Below are 19,050 nucleotides of genomic sequence, written 5' to 3'. Positions count from 1 at the left end.
ACCCAAGGAGGAGCTGCTGAGATGTACCTTGTCAACAAGAGTCTGCAGATCTTCTTCACTTTCTGCTATCAAAGCAATGTCATCTGCATAGCATAGGTTGTTGATGACTTGTCCTTGGATATTAGCTCCAATTTTGATGTCGTGGAGGGCGTATTGCATAACAAGTTCAAGTAGGATGTTAAATAGTTGTGGTGAGATTATACATCCTTGTCTTACTCCCACTGTTACCTTGAACCAATCTGTTAGGTCGCCATTTACCCTAACTGCACTTTGTGATTTCCGGTAAAGTGCTTTCAAAATATTAATGATTTTTCTAGGAAATCCAAAGAAGTTGAGTGCTTTCCACAAAGCCTCTTGCCAGATAGAGTCGAAGGCCTTTTCAAAGTCTACATAGCATAAGAATAGTCCTCTTTTTCTTTCCATATATTTCTCAATGATTTGTCGTAGAGTAAAGAGTTGGTCTACTGTTGATCTTCCTGGTCGAAAACCTGCCTGTGATTCTGACAAAACTTGTTCTGTTCTATCTAGAATGCGTCTCTGAATGACAAGGGCTAATATTTTGCCAGCATGGCTGAGAAGACTAATTCCTCTGTAATTACGACAGTCAAGTTTGTCTTTTTTCTTATAGATGGGGGTTATAATTGCCTTTCCCCAATCATCTGGGAAAGACTCATTGTGCCATATCTTTTGGCATAGTTGATGCAAGACGTCTATCCCGGCATCTCCAGCAGCTTTTATCTCTTCAGCTGAAATGCCATCAAATCCGGTTGCCTTTCCATCAGCTAATCTCTTGATAGCACTCGCAATCTCTTCCCTTGTAATATCAGGTTCTTCATCTGTGTTCTGCATTTGGGGTATACAGCTTGCTGTGTCCTCGTCAACTGGGTTTTGATTATTGTACAGTTCCTCAAAGCTTTCTTTCCATCTAGTTTCGACCTCTTTGAGTTCTGTCAAAATTTCTCCATTCCTATCTTTTATTGTTTGCATTTTGATAGATGCTTTGTTGGTAATGATCTTTATCGTTGAGTAGACCTCCTTTGATTTTGCTGCCTGGTGAGCCTTGTCCACTTTTGCACACAAGCTTTTGAGCCAGGTGTCTTTACATCCTTTTAATTTCCTCTTAATTTCACGATTCAAAAAATTATATCTTCTCTTTTTTGATGAATCATGTGATTTAGCTTGCTTCACTTTGCTACGTTCATTTGACAGATTAATAACTTCTTCACTGATCCATGGTTTGCTTTTCTTAGCTTTCCTGTTCCCCAAGATCTTTTCTGAGGTCTCGGCAAATGCTGTCTTTACTTCTTCCCACACAGTTTGTGTGTCAGTGTCTGGCATGTCTAGCAGAGGGGCGAATCTTCCTCCAATTTCCACTTCATAGTTGGCCCTGACCTGTGGATCTTTCAGTCTGAAGACATCATAATGTTTTGGGTAATTAATTTTCTTATTTATTTTGAATTTCAGTCGTAGGTTTGCCAGCACTAGTTGGTGATCAGATCCCACGTCTGCACTTGGGAAGCTTCTAGCATTTGTGACACAGTGTTTATACTTTTCATTGATCAGGATCGATGTAGTCTATCATATTGTGCGTCTTCTGGTCTGGAGATTCCCAGGTCCACTGTCGATTCTGTTTTCTCTGTTTGAACATGGTGTTGGTGACTGACAAATTATTTGCAGCACAGAAATTGAGTAGCTTCTCTCCTCGTCCGTTTTGGGAGCCATAGCCGTAGTTGCCTAATACATTCTCCCAGTTTGTTCTATCACTTCCTACTTTGGCATTTAAATCTCCCATTACAATGAGCAGGTCATTCTTGTTTGTTTTGTTGACTACGGTTTGCAGTTGGTCATAAAATTCATCTACTTCACCTTCCGGATCAGCTGTATTTGGGGCATACACCTGTATAATGGTTATGGCCCCAGCTTTCATCTGAAATCTTGCTGACATGATCCTTTGTGAGACGGGGTTGTAGCCTAGTAAAGCACTTTGGGCTGTTTTGTTGAGTATGAGAGCTACCCCTTGCCTGTGGACCGATTTGTTGCTTGAACACAGGATTTTGTATCCCTGGTATATGAACTCGCCAGAGTCTGTCCAGTGAGTTTCTGAAATGCCGAGGACTTCCCAGTCAAACTTCTTCATCTGGTTAAGCAGGATTTCGAGACTTCCTTGTTGATGGAGTGTCCGTACATTCCATGTCCCGACTCCAATTTTCTTTTTCGTCGTTAGTAGCGCCTTCTTGCCTCTCGATTTATCAGCATCATATCGTCTAATCGGTGGCCTGCTATTTGCATGGCTCAGCCTAGTAGTACCCATTGGTCTTCTAGTTAGATTGAGATGTGATGCGTCATTCTTCTCTACAGGATGTAGGTTCGTTTGGCGAGATGGCTGGTTAGTAGAAGCAGGGGCTGGGACCCTGGTGCCAGTATTTTGTTCCATCATGATGCAGTTTCGCTCAAGAGTTAGCTAGGCGGGTGAGACATTCCTCTCCTAGCCACCCTGGTCTGTTCGTCACCAACTGCACAGGTCAGTTGGGTCACAACCCCCACCACGAGAAGGTAGACCAGGACGTTTACCCATAATTCCCCAAGTCGGTCATCCCCTCACATCACATACTACAGTAAGATTAAATAGAATGCTTTGCTACCGGGGATGGTCTCCTCCTTGTTGTCCATCATATAAGATATGATAAGGGAATACAGGTTTAGGGGGGTCAGGTTTAGGAAGATCCATCTTCTCTCATTCAGGACTTACAAAGAGCAGTGTAGAGAACTCAGTGAAGTGGTCCACCAATCACATTGAACTGGACCCCATAAAAGACCAGCCAGTGCAGCTGACTGTGGCAGTTATTATTCTTTTCATTACTCATCAAATTGTCTTTAAAATGGCGCAGGTTTTCATGAATTTTCTTTGGGTTCACTGCCAAATATGTTTATTAGCAAGCAGACCACATTTTATTGTAAGAAACACCCTCTTCTTTCTTTCAGATCTTAATCATGATATTGCGTGAATTTATCCTGGTACCGAGACTAATTGTTTTAGGTAAATACGTGTAGTCTGGGTACTGTGTCAAGTGCTAAAAAAATTTATGCACACAATCAATCAAATGCTCATGTAGGTACGATTGATTGTACGTGTGCATGCAGGCTATTATCTGTAATAAAAGCAGCTAAAATTTATTAAGTCATTATTTCTGTAGTCACTTAAAATTTTACAGTCTTGGTGCCGTAATTTTGCATTTCACTACGGATCAGTTAGGACGGTTATGTCTAAGTACAACCCTGCGTATGCCTTTGTGCGTGATGCATCCATTTATTCACATATTATATCTATACATGGCAGACATAACTCAGTGTAAATGACTGTGTGACTGAGGCTTCAGAGGTATTTCGTTTAATTTTTTCTATGCTACTAGCAACCAACCCAAATCTTTTGTTTGACATTGAATAGTGATGTTCAAACGCAGTGTTTTTCTTGTAACCGTGTTCTCAATGTGTGACTGTAGAACATGATTTTTTTTTTCTTCAAAAAGTCCTTATTGTGAAAGCCCTACCCTCCACCTTATTCCAGAGTCCTGGACCTGTCACTGATGTAGTAGTATGCTGTATATTAAGCAATGCTCTGTCTGCTAGTGTCCTGATAGATACAATATATTAATTGTCTGTGCAGATATCTGTAGTATTCACAGACTGAAATATCTGCTCAAACTCTTCTTTATTTCTATGCTGCTAATCTAATTTACTTGATGTAGTTTAGTGAAGCTGTTCAGTGTCTGAATGGCTACATCTGCGCGCCGTGTATCATGCGGAAAACAATGATCAGGAGACAGGTTTTGCCGAAATGACACACAGTGGCTGGTACTAGGTGATCTATGTACAATCCAATTTACAGACTCTGTCATCCCCCCCCCCCCTCTTTCCTTTCACTCCATGAATTGCACACCCATTCTGAGAGTTCTCTCTTACACGACTAGATCTCTGATGACCGTTTCCATGGTAGAAGCATGTCTAGGGTATGAAATACATGTACCAGATGGAGGGGTTGGCATGGCAACGTGGTATCCTATTTTTCCATAGTAGTGTGTAGTGTGGAGTGGTGAGAAAGGGATTTTTCCCTGCAGTGCTGATTGTGTGCTTCTTTTTTTTTGGTCATTAAAAATAGCCTTCATCATCCTGTTTTTATATCTTGATTCAGTAATTCAAAGTCTCTATTATTTGTTTGATTGTTTGTGTGTTTTTCATTCATGTGTTAATTACATGCCCTGATGGGGGGCATTTCATGAAGGAACTTGTCGGATAAAATGTCCGACAAGTCAATTATATCCGACAAGTTCAGAGAAAGCAGCCAATCAGACTAAAGAATTTCTCAAAACTTGTCGGATACAATTGACTTGTCAGCTATTTTATCCGACAAGTTCCTTCATGAAATGCCCCCCTGAACAGAAATTGTGGGTCTGTCATTGACAATGAAAGTAAGAGGTAATTATGTCCAAAGAAACAAGATTTTGTGGGTAAGATGCGCTATTCATCGCAAGATTTCAGGAACACATGAGGAATATGAAATAAATATAGTGAGCTGAGCCATGTTGTAGGAATTTATTGTAGCATAAGGGAACCCCAAGTGTAAAGTGTTGGGAATGAAGGTATGACTGCAAAATAGATTCTTGCATTGACTTCAAAGGAGATGTTATAGAATGAACTTTGTGTTTCCATTTTTAGAGTTCATCATAATGATACTAATAGTAAAGTCCTTGAGCAATATGTGTGTGTCTGTGTCTGTGCATGTGTGTGTGCTTGTTATCAGAGGGAGATATGAATGCATTATTGATTATTTGTGACTTTTTTTTCAGTGTGGTTTTGAAGGATATTAATAGTCCTATTTAAAGTGTAAGTGTGCGTGTGTGGGTATATATTTAAAGGCAAAATGCATAGTCAAAGGCAGATCACAATAGTATGAATGTTTATTTTGAACATTCTTAGTGTGGTTGTTAGAGGGTACTTATAGTCTTTTTCCAGGCTTATATACATGTGATGTGCATGCGTACATTACTAACAAAGGGAGGTACATGTATCATGCATTCATTATTCTGACTTCCTCAATGTAGTTCTGAAAGTAGTTGATAGTCTTTTTTAAGGCTTTCATGAGACTTTGTGACTTTGGATATCATGATCTACCATATCCCGTCATTTTATTATAACAAGGTGGCTTTTAAATCATGGGAAAATCTCTAATATTCATGTCAGGATATGAATAATTATGATTGTGTTTCTACTTTTCAGTGGGATTTTGTAATTGACCAGTGCATCTGTTAGCTAAAGTACAGTTTTTTATGCCTCCGCCACGAAGTGGTGCCGGAGGCATTATGTTTTCGGGTTGTCCGTCCGTCCGTCCGTCCGTCCGTCCGTCCGTCCGTCCGTCCGTCTTTCCGTCCGTCCGTCCGTCCTTCCGTCCGTCCGTAATGAATTTTGTGGACAGGGTAACTACCAAAACCTTTTGAGGTATCCTAATGAAACTTGGCATGTATGTGTATTAGGGGGTGAAGTTGTGCCTATCAACTTTTGGGTGCACATGCTTGAGGTCAAAGGTCAAAAGGTCAAGGTCAAATGCTTAAAATTTTACTATTTCCCCCATATCTATGCAATGCCTGAAGATATTTTCTTGAAACTTAGTGTATACATGTACTACCCAATTAAGATTCTCTGGTGAAAGTTAGGGGTCATGAGGTCAAAAGGTCAAAGGTCAAAAGGTCAAGCAAAATGTTAAAATTTCACTTTTTTCTCTGTATCTTGGAAATTGTTCAAGGTATCTTCATGGAACATAGTATATATGCATCTACTGACTGGCAGTGGTTATCTAGGGAATTTAGGGTTCATGGGGTCAAAGGTCAGGGGTCAAAGGTCAAGGGCAATACTTCAAAATTTTACTATTTTCCTTATATTTATGCAATGCCAGCAGGATTTTTTTTTAACTCGATGTATGCATGTGTAACCCAATAGAGATTCTCTGGGATTTTTTTTTTTGCCAAGAACGTCAAAGGTCAAAAGGTCAAGATCAAGTGAAAGTGCTGAACTTACTTCTTTCTCCATATCTCGGAAGTGGCTCAAGTTATCTTGAAACCTAGTACATGCTGAATTTATGTATGTTCTGCCTGACAGTGATTCTCTTATAAATCAAAGGCCAGATGAAAATGATAACAATTTACTGTTCAATACAGAAATTGCGCTTTTTCTCCATACCTTGAAAATTACTCAGTGCATAAACTTATGAAATGGTCAATGTCAAGTTAAAGTTCTTAAATCCCCAAATACATGCTCTCCTATTCATCCAATTAAACATAGGTCAAGGAAGGTAAACATTCAATACATTTGTGACAAACATGTCATTTTAATATTTTGCCAATTTTGTGAAAATGTAATCACACATTGTCCACATGTACTATAGACCTATTAGGAGAATCATGCATTATGGCGGAGGCATACCAGTCGCCATAGCGACATTTCTAGTTTTATTTTGTACTGTGGAATAAAACAAATTATTGTTGTTGTTATTATTATTGTCTAATCATATAACTTCAAGAAGTATATTCTTTGTTACGAAGCAAGTGAGGTATAATTGGAAAGGTTTTATTTTGCTCTATCTGATGATGGACTTACTTTAGAATGTTTGAAAATGGCATTTGACTCATTTTGCAATCAAACTCTTCATATATACTGTAAAATGGGATATTTTCCTGTGAGTAATTTTTGTGCTCAGCTGGGTAAGATGAGTTCTGCATGTTTTTAATTCAAGACATTAACTGCTGGAACAAATATTATGGCAAGCAAAAATATTTGTGTGTTTTTATTTTTGCACCTGGTTTCTGGTTTCGCGAAATGCACAAAAATTTGAACACTGCAAAAATTTCCCCTTTTACAGTATAATTTGATAGATGTAAGTGCTCATAAGAATTTAGAAAATTAATTGCTTTAAAATGTGTAACTCTACAAAAACTTAAATGATTGAGATGAATTTTGATCAGTCCATCATCAATATTGCACAGAATTTGTAGAAACAGCACTTTGTAGTTTTTACCTATTGAAGCAATTTTCATTGAGTATATGGCATATAAAGTATAGTGCTGGAGATATGTAGTGTTTATTCACATCAAGAGGATCTTTGTGGTCGTATATGACCAGCTCATGCATATGGGAGAAAACCCTGGAGCATATATGATATTTTCTTCCAATCACAAAAGATGGCACTGGGCTTTGCGTCATTTTACGCTCGCCAGCATCTTCCGTCGCCTTGTTTTCAGCTTGATTTGTGTAACAGCCATCTTGGGTCTTGGGGGGGGGGGGGGTTAGGGGAGAGTGAAGGGGAAGAATTTCGACGAGTTCTGTCACGTGGGCAAGACACGTGTGCCAAAGAGGCAGAAAAATCACAAGAAGTTCTCAGCTGTTTCTCTCTCGTGAGGTGCAATCAGTGTAGCGAGAGATTTCCAAGATTTATCCATATTAAGTGCATGTTCTATTTTCTGTCTTTTTTTTTCTGGTAGTATTCCCTTGCGGCACCCTTGCAAACTAAGAATGAGAAATTATATGTCTTTTTAATATCAACTGGCTCCAAGAGGGACTCTATCTTTTTGACATGGGTAGAGCTTGTGGTATTGATGTAAATGTTTTTTTTTTCCTGAGTCAGTGTGTTTGCTGTGTACAAAAAGATTGGTATATCTGCTGCTCATATTCTTTGTATACAAATTTAGGTGGTTCATATTACGGCCATCAGTTCTCATTATTGATTTATTGATTTTATTTTGTTTCTGAATTTCTTTTTCGTACATAAATGAAATACAAAGTCAATTGAACAAACTAATTGAGTACAGTATAATTTGAATCTGACAGTTAAAACAAATAAATGATTAATTCAGATATCCAATATTTTTTTCTAACACAAATCAACTTGAACAATGAAATATTTGGACAATGAAAATGAATTATGGAAAAGAAATTATTGAGTACTTCTTATCATGTGTATAACATGAAATGTATGTGAGAAATGTATGACTCTTACATGTACTTTGCATGGAAACAGCAATCTCATTTTTGCATCACCTCACGTACTCTGTATCTTCCCGTTGGAGTGCCACATTTGTATATCTAGGAGATTGAATCTGATAGAAGTTCTCATTGGTGGATGTAACATGACAAGTTATGTGCTGAGTGGGAGAATGGTTTTTGGCAAGAAGGAGGGTCAACGTACTTTAAATCACTGTCTGACTGAGTATCTTGTGCTCCATGCACAGACACGTCGAAGCAATTTCCTGAGATATTACTATCTTCTTTTGGGGGGCATACTGTGTGAGATAATGCCTTTCAGTGCTCCCACCCCCAAGGAAATGCAAAGCAGAAGACTGTCTTTCACAGCCAAGATATATGTCAGTTTCATGTAAAAAATATTAAAAATGTGATATTATGAAAATATTATCATACCTAATGGCAGCAATTAATCAAGATGAAGAAGAGTGTGGAAATGAAATTCTGTGGAGGCACATTTCGCTTAAAAAAAAAAAAAAAGGTTTGAAAGTGGGTTTTGTCTAGGTCTTGTGAGGTTAGTGTGTTTACCAAAATAAAAGAAAAAGCAAGCAGGGAACCACATTTTGGTCATTAGGCATTCTTGCAAGTATGCTAAACACACACACAAACCCCCCCCCCCAAAACTTTTGTCTGTGTGCTTCTGTTTTTAAAGATTTAATTGTTTAAATGTGTTTTGGTAGTAAAGAAAGAGCTAATACTGTAAGTTCCGGTGTGACTATACCAGACTGATTCATGTTTTTGATCCCGCCGAGTCCGCGAAGATCGCATGCATAATGAAGAATCGCAGGCGCCGGGGGTCCATCAATTGTATATCTTAAGGGTCTTTGGCCATTCATGGATGGGGAGCTTTGTGGGGGTTTGCAACTGATTTCCCAAGCTGTGTCTGGGGATGATAACAATTACACCAAGTAATTGCTTTTTCTGCCGCCCACTTTGATGTGGCATGGTTTCTCGTTTTGATGTACGTACTGTACATACAAGACTAATGGCTGGCCCCCACAGCGGGATTGCTGGGGGGGGGGGGGGGGGGGGGGGGAGGGGAGAAGGAGTCTTGTTGAGATTATGGTAACAGGTCCTGCAACAAAGTTTAACATGTTCCTGAAAGTCATAGACTTGACAATATTATTACCTGATAACTTTGATAATGAAAATGAAAGTATGATTATGAAGATATTAATGTTGTGCAGAAAGAAAGAATGATATCATTGTGCTAACAGATTGCATTCGTTTAATCATCTGTAACCATCATGTGCAACATGCTTATTTAATACTTATCATATCCTATTTTTGAGAGTCACAAGAAAAATGGGAAACAAGGAAATGTTTAAGCACAAATACACATACCAAACAAAATAATTAGAGCAAAATCGACGACGTGTTGCAGATTTGACTTCTGCCCCTGTAGTGATACACTGTACCTTGGTTTTTAGACTCATAGAGCATCCTTATTCCTTGCCCACCTATTTCTTTTGCTGATTGTTGTAGGTTACACACATACACCAAAAAAAAAATAGTTTGACATGAAGATATAGATTTCCTGTGACACTAGTGTTCTTTGAATGTAGGAAGAGATTCAGGGCAAACAACTACAGTGGATTTTCAGACCTCATGTATGTAGTGGTGTGCTTTCATCTTGTTCTTCTTTTTTGTTGTTGATGGAATAAAAATCAAAATGGACAATCCAATTTGAGTTTGGTTCATGAACATACCATAAAACATGCATGCACATTTTTGCATGTCATGGTTTCATTGGATTCTACTGGATGGTTACAGTTACTTCTGTAGTAACACAGCTAGGATCACTGTAGATGTAGATTTTTTTTTCCCACATGGAGATTATAAATCGTGTAATCTGAGGCTTAGAGGATAAAATCACAGGATTAAGGAAACAGAAAGTGATATCATAACTGAGCATTATGCAGCGTTGCAAGCCTTTGCACAATTCACTGGTATCTCTAATTGCAATTTATAGTACAGCCAGGCTGATGTAAACTGTAATTCACATTGTAGAGTTGCAATGCACTTTACAGTTTATTTTTGATTCCTCACTTAAAAGTTCATTGATTCCAAGTATAGTATCAAGGAAGCCTTTTGTCTTTTACTGATGAAGAATATTGGCAGATCATGGAGAGCAAGTTTATGTGAATAAATTAATCAGCGAATGTAGTATGGTAAAGCATATAATCAAGTCTAATCCATACTAAGTATAATAGTACATATTTGCTTGTTTGATTTTGATTTGATTCTGATTTGTGTGTGTCAACAGTTGGTGCATACGGGTACACATTGTAAAACAAATAGACAAAGACGTATATTCAAACTGACATTGAATCATATTCAAACATAATACAAAACATTGTTGCATTGTCATTATGTTATATCATGCTTGTAAATCAAGATTAACAACATGCACCATAATCACATGAAATAGAATGCAATATTTTCCCTGAAGTGATAAATGAAAATAATGAGCAATCAAATTCTGTTTAGTAGGGATGACAACTTTTAGAGACTTTTCTGAACATTTGTGTGTGTGTGTGTGTGTGTGTGTGTGTGTGTGTGAAATGATCCAGAGGTAGGTGAAACATTGCTCCCCTTGTCTATTCAATTCCTTCTTGTCTTGTCTCTTATAAGAGACTATATGTAGGTATGACCAAAATAACACACTTTCCATCAAGAAAAACTTGAGTTCATTCATGAATACTAACCAATGGCCATATAAACACGAAGAGGAAGTCGGGTGCGTGTTCATGGAATAATAGGCTATGATTGTCAGAGAAATGGCATGTCAATAGTCACAGGATTCTCTCGTTTCCTGTATCCAGGGAAACGGGTCAGGGAGTTTCAGTATTGCTTGTAAACAGTGTAATAAAACTGATGTGTGTAAATATGAATTCACATATGTTGTATACACATGCGCATGTAAAGATGAATAGGCAGATAGATATAGATTTAAATTGTGCGAGTGACTTCCAACAAAAGACATTATTATGTTCAGATCTAGTGCACAATGTAAATTTGGTTCAATATTGATTTATGTAGAAACACTGTTAGGGCAAACGTCATGCCATGATGGGTCTCGGCTTATTCTGATCTCATGCATCAGGTAACAAGTAACACAAATAAAGTATAAGGTCATGATGAGACTAACTGTGAGAAATCTGGATACCATTTATCCTCTGTCTCATTCCAGTTGAAAAATCAGACTATTTTTTTTTTTGACATCCAAGAATATTGGAAGAGTTTGATCGCAAAATGGCATAAGTGCCATATCTAAACACCTTATGAATTCCATATCTAAACGCCTTATGAAGTCATCAGATAGAGCAAAATTAATCCTTTCCGGTAATACCTCACATGACACATAACAACAAAATAATTCTTGAAGTTATGATTAGAAATATTTGTCACTTATTTTCTTATTTTATTCAGTTTTTTTTTGGTAGGAGCTCTAATCGCATATATGTCAAATCAGCAAGAATAGAATTGAATTGTTTTACGATCAAACTCTTTATTTCTTGATGTCATCATTTGGAGACCAAATTCATCTTTGCTGTTCAGAGACACACGCCCTCAACACGTGAGTTCTCGACTTTTCAATGCCTGTCTCGCTTGTGAATTCAGTGCCACCTGTATGAATCAGAGTGCAAATTAATTCCATGAAAGTGACCTTTAGTTCTCTGAAGAAAAAGGGGTAAGGGAATGGGTTGGGGAAGGGAGGGGAGTGGGGGGGGGGGGAGGGAGGGGGTAGGGATAGGGGTGGGCAGGGAGATGGAGAGAAGAAGAAAGGAGAATCAAAGCAAATGGCTTCAAAGTTTATCATCCTTTTTGTTTAGCAATCTGAAGGACATCAACTGCGGCCCGCCTCCGCCTCTGTGGCTGTGGCTGTAGACATGACACCAACACCGCCACCGTCTGATTCTCAAATGACCATATACAATAAAAGTATCTTGCAAATAGTATACATCCATTACCAGCACGTGGACATGCACACTTCCTATCTAAATGTGTCTCTCAAGGTTATTTAGTGAAAGCATTTTAGAGTCATTCACCCATAATGGACCTTGGTGACTGAAATGCTGTCTCATCTGTGTGTGTTTGATTTTCCCAACAGCAGTGTTGTCTTCAGGTGCTTGCATTGTATAGTTCGAGGACTTTAAGGTTATGTCTGACATTATCTCCAGTTTGGGGTTCTTTTTTTTTTAATGAAAGCATTGGGGATGATGTGTAACTTGGAATAAGATGTATTAATAGGCTATATAATGTAATTTTTTTCTTTTTACAGCCATTTCATGTTTTGTTTTCTTTTGATTTTTTTTTTTAAATGTGCTGAGAGAATTTGGTCCTGTTCATATCATATTGTAGTCATAAGGTGGTGCAGCCGCATTGTGCAAAAGATATGTTGCGTAATGCCTTTCCAATCATATCCATAAAATGTAAGATTAGGCATCTAGATTTGTTTGCAGGCAACCGCATGTACACATATTGGATGTGCATATTGTATGTATTGTATGAATCCACTTGTACATACCTGCATGATTATAGATAGATAGATACGTACATGTAGTTATGCAGTATATTGCTATTAATTCATATATTTTACGTACAGAATGTGTCTATCCATTTGTTATAATTTATTAGATTTCAGCTTAATGTTCTTTGTACATATATCATGAAGGTCAGGCAGGTCTCCCTGTATGAGAATAAGGAAAAACAAAGAAATATTTTGAAATTTTACTCACAGCCATTACATGATGAAGACAATGATAAAAGTGAATGGACAACCATACATAGGTTAAAACAACTGAGAAACTGCACGTTTTCAACGGTGTGGAAAAAAAACACAAGTGAAGACAAAACTCCTGACAAATTTTGGTAATATCAAAATCATTTCCTGTTATCAAAGCGGCTGCAGATAAAATACAACTCTTTAATCGGCATAATGAAACCTCCCAGAGTAAACTTTATAACCTCCAGTGTGAATTATTGCAGGCTGGCTATTCAAATACTATGCATAAAACTGAAACACTAATTTCTAATTTGAAATCTACTGCTAAGCAATTATTAAACACAACCTATCACTGGATGCATATGGCAAAAGCAAAACGTCCAAACTGTCCTTTGTATGTATTAATGGTCTTAGATACAAACAAAACCTTTCAAACTATACACAAAGCAAAACAAAGATGAAGGACCATGTCACTTGGAAGGGACCTTGAACCTTGCAAGTGTTTATATCCCACTTCCAGCACTGACTTAAAGGGTAATCACATTATGGATATGTGCAACTCATAGTATGTATAGTGTATGTTCGTATACATACATGCACAAATCTTGAAAGTGTTACAAGATCCTTTCACTGAAAAAAAAAGAACAGGAAACTTGAAACTCCATGGAAACATGTCAGCTTAAATCATATAGAAGTTCAGCTATTTATATTGCCATTTTCCGTACGTGGCAAACAGGGTTGAAAGTTGGTTTAAAAGGCTCCCTTTTTTCTTATTGTTATTATTGCATTAGTCACTTCGACTCGAAACTCCAAACTCAACATCACCATCACATGCATGTAAATCTGAACTCTCGGGCAAACAATGTATAATGTAAAAACAGTAAATCAATATTTGGGGAATATGCAGATTGGTAGCAAACCCTTTTCAGCAAAGTAAGGCCCAGTAGCTTGGACTGTGTGCAGATACTACCTTTGTGGCTTGAATCACTTGTAGTTCTGTATCTCCCGCATTTGGCTGTATAATTCTGTTATGTCATGGTGAGTTGCTATTTGTTATATTGCCATCATTTAGCCCTTGGGGAAATGAAAGGAAATGAGAAGAAATGACTGGTAAAAAAGGCTAATATTTGGATAGTAAGCTGGCAACACAATATAGACACTAGAATAGCTTTTGTTTATTAGTAACAAGTGAAGATGAAACTAGCCCACCCATGAAAATGTGGTCAGCAATACAAAATGTTCAGGCAGTTCTACTTATCGTCAGAATGACCTGCTGTATTGAAGAATTGCATTGTCCATTGGGTTGCTTTTGGTTTCCATAATATATTAATTTCATCAATTTCATTGTTAGTCATTGTTATTACTGAATACAAAAAGAACAGGCGATTACACGGCATTGACAGTGTGCCAATGCCATGAACATACACTGTAGCTTGAACACAAAATGGTTATCTTTGGTAAATGTGTGGACATGATCCAAAAGATCCGAATGAGCTGCTGTCTGAAGTCACATTACAACATTAATTGATCTTTCAGAACACCATGGTAATGATATGAAGAGATACCACCAACTACCGAGCTTCCATGAACAGTCTTAATAACGCAGGACAAGATTGTTTTGTTTGTTTTCATTTTCCATTTGGCAAGACGGCTCGATAGCCTATATTCAGCTGCACTAGCTGGTCTTCCATGGGGTCCAGTTGTGATATAACTTTAGGCAGACCACTGCACCAGGTTATATGCACTCTGCTCTTTACGATGAATGTATGAAGCGGGATGTAGATCGTCATACATTGGTCATAAAGAGCAGGGTGTATCATGGCCAGCGCCATGTTTTCGAAAGTGTGTGTGTGTGTGTGTGGGGGGGCCACTTCCGGGTTTCATGAGCTAACAAGCAAAAAAAAAAAAAAAGGGTCTCCAGCGCATCTTTCTCACTCCACTTCCTATGTAAGGGTGCAAAAAAGGTGGGGGGGGGGGGCGAGCTTCTGTGTGTGTGGGTTGTGACTCCCTCACACATGGGACCTCTACTTTATGTCTTATCCAAGGGACAGAGTGTGTTTGCCTCTACTAGAGGGGACAGAATGAGTAACACACAACATTGTTCAGCGAGCAAGAAGACTCACTTGGGTTTGAACCCGCACTCTAACCGGAGCCATTTGACTGAAAGGCAGACATGCTACCATCTGAGCCACCACGGGCGGAGGGGGGAGAGGTTGTTAACTCTTCAATCCGTTTTCTTCACCATCTTCTTTCCCCCATCATATGTAATCTTATGGAGTCTTATGCACAATCCACGTGAGCTGATTTCATCCTTCACAGCCCACTTTCTGTGAAAGTGGAATTTTTTGATCATGCACTTTTTTTTCACTCGGCTGCCTGATGAGGTGACTTTTGAGTGCTTCTTGATTCCTTGTGCCTATTGCTAACAAGTCACAAGAATTGATAGAAATAAAAGTATAAGCTTGCTTTTTAACGCATCAAAGCACATCCTTAATGGGATGGATATGTTTATATCATATCAGTAGTGCAACAGTCACCTGTTGAATTCACCATGTTCATCAGGGATGATAAAAAGACACCTTTTCAGGATTTAGGCAAAAGTATTGGATCAAGATGTTCATTCGTTATTCTTGATGCCCCGGACCAATTTGAACTTGAACTTGAGATGTATTGTTAAGTGAAAGTAATTCACTTCCTAACCCTTATGAGCATCATTTTTGTTATAAAAAATGCAAATCTTGTGGTTGCTTTGCAGGCTGAAATCTGATAACTTCCAGATCTGATACAAAACCTTATGTCATTGTCTAGTGAAATTATGAAGGAAATTAATGGGAAAATTGTGTATAACATTATGGTAGACATTTAGATGGTATGCTGAAGAGAGCTATGGATTTTTGGATAGACTTCATCTTTGGAAAATGGTTTCTGTTTCTCTACCTGTTTTTGCAATTAGATCTCAATGTCAAATCACACTCTAGCTTTAAAAATGGCTTTTTGTAGAGTATTGAGATCCTCCGTCATATATCTGCAATATTTAGGGTTTGTTGTTGTTGTTGTTGTTGTTGTGTGTATGTGATACAGTTTTGTATATTTTCAGTGTTAATTTGTTGCCAACACCCCTAGTCAGGGCGTACAGGTGTGTATGCTGACAAACAGAGAGAGGAAGTTGGTATATTGATGGCTTGTTTGAAAATGGTGCATCGGCTCTGCTCTACTTTTTAAATGAACTAAGAGGAGTGGCTCTCAATTGTTCTAAAGGGAAATTTAGGATTGAACACTTGTGGATGGTTGTAGCATGCGGTGGCAGGTGATACAGAGTGAATAAAGCCAAGCGATGTGACAAAAGTTTAGTAAGATGGTGTATATAATTAAACATATAAATGATGACTGCCCTCCATCAAGGGATACAATCTGTTTTCTCTTCCTCCTAAAAAGGCAGGCAGCCGTCTTTGAATAATTCAAGATGTGACATGTGCCCTCTATCTATTACTACAGAGCGCTTTGACAGTTTTATTCATAGGACAGTGGTCCACGCCACTTGTGCAGCAAGTACGTGACTGGCTCACAGGCCTCAACTTGTTCATTTGCGCAGCAAAAGTTTATTTGTTATTTTTGATGCTGCGGACCACAAAATCCACATGCAGTGAAGTCAAGGTGTGGGCAGATGCAGTCACGTGTGATTACATGAGCTGTGCAATGAACTGAAACTCATTACGTTTTGTGTCAAATTGTCCAATTCAACGCAAGTGTTTGTGTTCACTGGTCAGTTGAAAGCATTGTGCGAAATTTCTTTTATAGGGGAGCAGTCGCGAATTGTAAATCAATATGATGACAATGCCTGACCATTAATGGCCTACAGGGTGTTGATTCATTTAGACTTTTGTCATTCATCCACTGACTTTTGGGGGTATCATTTGCCATATGAAAAAAAGACTGTTCCAAGGCGTCAAAAGCTGCTCCTACATGGCAAAGTAATCGTAGCCATGACAACTCCACAAACATCCTCTACAGTGACAACTCGGCGATTGATCGTTGTCAATATGCGACATGTTTCGTCTTCTCCAGTGGATGACGCAGAAAGGACATAGATGCTTGCGATCCAGAAACAATGAAAACTGTTTTCCAATGTCTTTCATGTAGCTTAATGGCATTCCTCAGCCAAACGTGTCAATGACAACACCCACTCAGAGTCATAAATACCTGTGTCTGCGGCTATAGAATGTCTACTAAGCACAAAAAGCTTGTACCGACAAGCCAGAGACGTCATTTTTTAAATAATCAATGTGTCAATCCGTCACTGTCTAAAGCCAGATGGTGGCAGGAACAGGAGTATTTGATATGCCAGGAAGAAGGCCTCTATCAAGAACTGTTGTCTTTGTAGTAAATAACACAGATGTCAAGGCCAAGAAAATGTGCAAATGGATGGTCTGTCATAAATGAAAACATTCTCTGTTTGTTCAAAAATATATTTAGATAGTTAGATATCAGAATTACTTCCAGACCACGAAGGTTAATGGTTGATTGATTGATTGATTGCAATTGATTGTATTACCCAATGGAGAATCTCTGGGAAGGTTTTTTTTTTTTTTTTTTTTTGGCTGAAAGGTCAAAGGTCAAAAGGTCAGAGATCAAGTGAAAATGCACAATTTCACGTCTTCCTCTATATCTCAGAAGTTGATTGCTCGAGGTATCGTCTGAAAACTTATGTACATATTTATGCATGTCATGCCTGACAGTGATTCCCTTTTCCCTTGGGAATTTTAGGGTTATGGGGTCAAAGGTCAGGTCAAAATGCTTAGATTTTACTATTGATACTAAAATTACACTTTTTCTCCATGCTTTGGAAATTATGCAATGCATAAACTTGTGAAATGGTCAAAGGTCCAGTAAAAATCCACAAATCCTGGAATACCTCCTCTCTTAGACAATGTAACCATTAATCCAATAACACCAAGTTCAACGAAAGTGAACACTCAACACATTTGTGAAAGTTGACATGTCATTTTAATATTTTGCCAGTTATGTGAAACTGTCATCACATAATGTCAAGACGTACCATAGACCTATTAGGAGAAGCATGCATTGTAGCGGAGGCATACCAGTTGCCATAGGGACAATTCTATTTTCTTTACATATCTGTACATATTCAACACATTTTCTATATATTCAGAAAATGTCCTTTGCTGCCAAGATAACGACACTAGATATATATCATATCTCAAGCTTTGTTTCTGCTACTCATTGGCTGTTACTGTTAATTGTAGTGGGTACAAAGCAATTCAAAACATGATCAATGCTGATATGTCACTTCAAGCTTGTTTATATCATCCAATTATGTTCTTTACAAGCAACAAACAGAGCAAAAAGACAGTTGTAGTCAGAACACTCAGGAGTATGTCTGTCATTATGCAGTAAATGCATGTAGGTGATGACTTTCCCTTTTCTTATCAGAGTATAGCCTAGTGATTGACATATTATACCCTGTCTGAAAACAAGAAAGGGGTAAAAAATTAGGAGACAAACAAGTGGATAAACAAATAACTGCCCAGACGAGGAATAAAACTGATGTTATTGCTCTCGTCGCAGTAGTATTTATAATATTAAGGAATTCTTTGTCCTCTTGGCTAATCCTTAAAAACATGTATTTGTGTCATTATACTTTGTTCTACCTTTGATCAGGGAGGTGTCTTACTGTACCTCCCTGCTTTGATATACATACATGACTTATATCATAGATGTCATACGCACACTGGCAGTAGTGGCCATGCATTTACTTCTATGACCCTTACTTCAGGATCTTGTCTTTCGTAGTGAAGTACCAGCAGAAAGATGTTTAGTGTCCTAGCGGTACTTCAACCTACTATTTTAAATCTGCAGTATAATTTTCCATATGCTTTGTGGTTATTCTGTATTTATTACATATGTCATTAGGATATTTGTAATATCATAAGTAGTAGCATGAAGTGATGTCTTTGATTCAATTGTTGATTTTCTGTTTTGTTTCTTTCTTCTCTCTATCTCTTTCTCTTTTTCGTAGGTGTGCAAATTTTACACAGCGCTTGACAAGCTGAGACATCTGTCCGGAGTGTAACTGTGAGGGCAGCAGACAATTTTGTGCAGCGGCACCCAGACTGATCTGGCTTCCCTCATTAGCGAGTGGAGAGAGGTAGGCAGGCAGATGCATCCTGTTGCCAGCAGCTAGCTTCGCCATAATGACAATGACAGCCGCAAGGCTGCACGCAGATCCCATCAGC

General features: G+C 38.2%; 1 protein-coding gene across 1 annotated transcript; it reads right to left on the bottom strand.

Annotated features, from left to right (window-relative positions):
• Positions 1 to 1,552: 1,552 nt before the first annotated feature.
• Positions 1,553 to 2,434, bottom strand: LOC139722167 (craniofacial development protein 2-like). The gene has a single exon (XM_071633480.1). The coding sequence runs from the start codon at positions 2,432 to 2,434 to the stop codon at positions 1,553 to 1,555; it is 882 nt and encodes a 293-aa protein (XP_071489581.1).
• Positions 2,435 to 19,050: the final 16,616 nt, after the last annotated feature.

The sequence above is a fragment of the Diadema antillarum genome, unplaced genomic scaffold (genome assembly GCF_040938485.1).
Source record: "Diadema antillarum isolate AM-2024a unplaced genomic scaffold, OU_Dant_1.0 scf00000159, whole genome shotgun sequence".
In the NCBI taxonomy this organism is placed as follows: domain Eukaryota; kingdom Metazoa; phylum Echinodermata; class Echinoidea; order Diadematoida; family Diadematidae; genus Diadema; species Diadema antillarum.
Note: the sequence above shows the minus strand (reverse complement) of the source record. Positions and strands in the feature narration are given on the sequence as shown.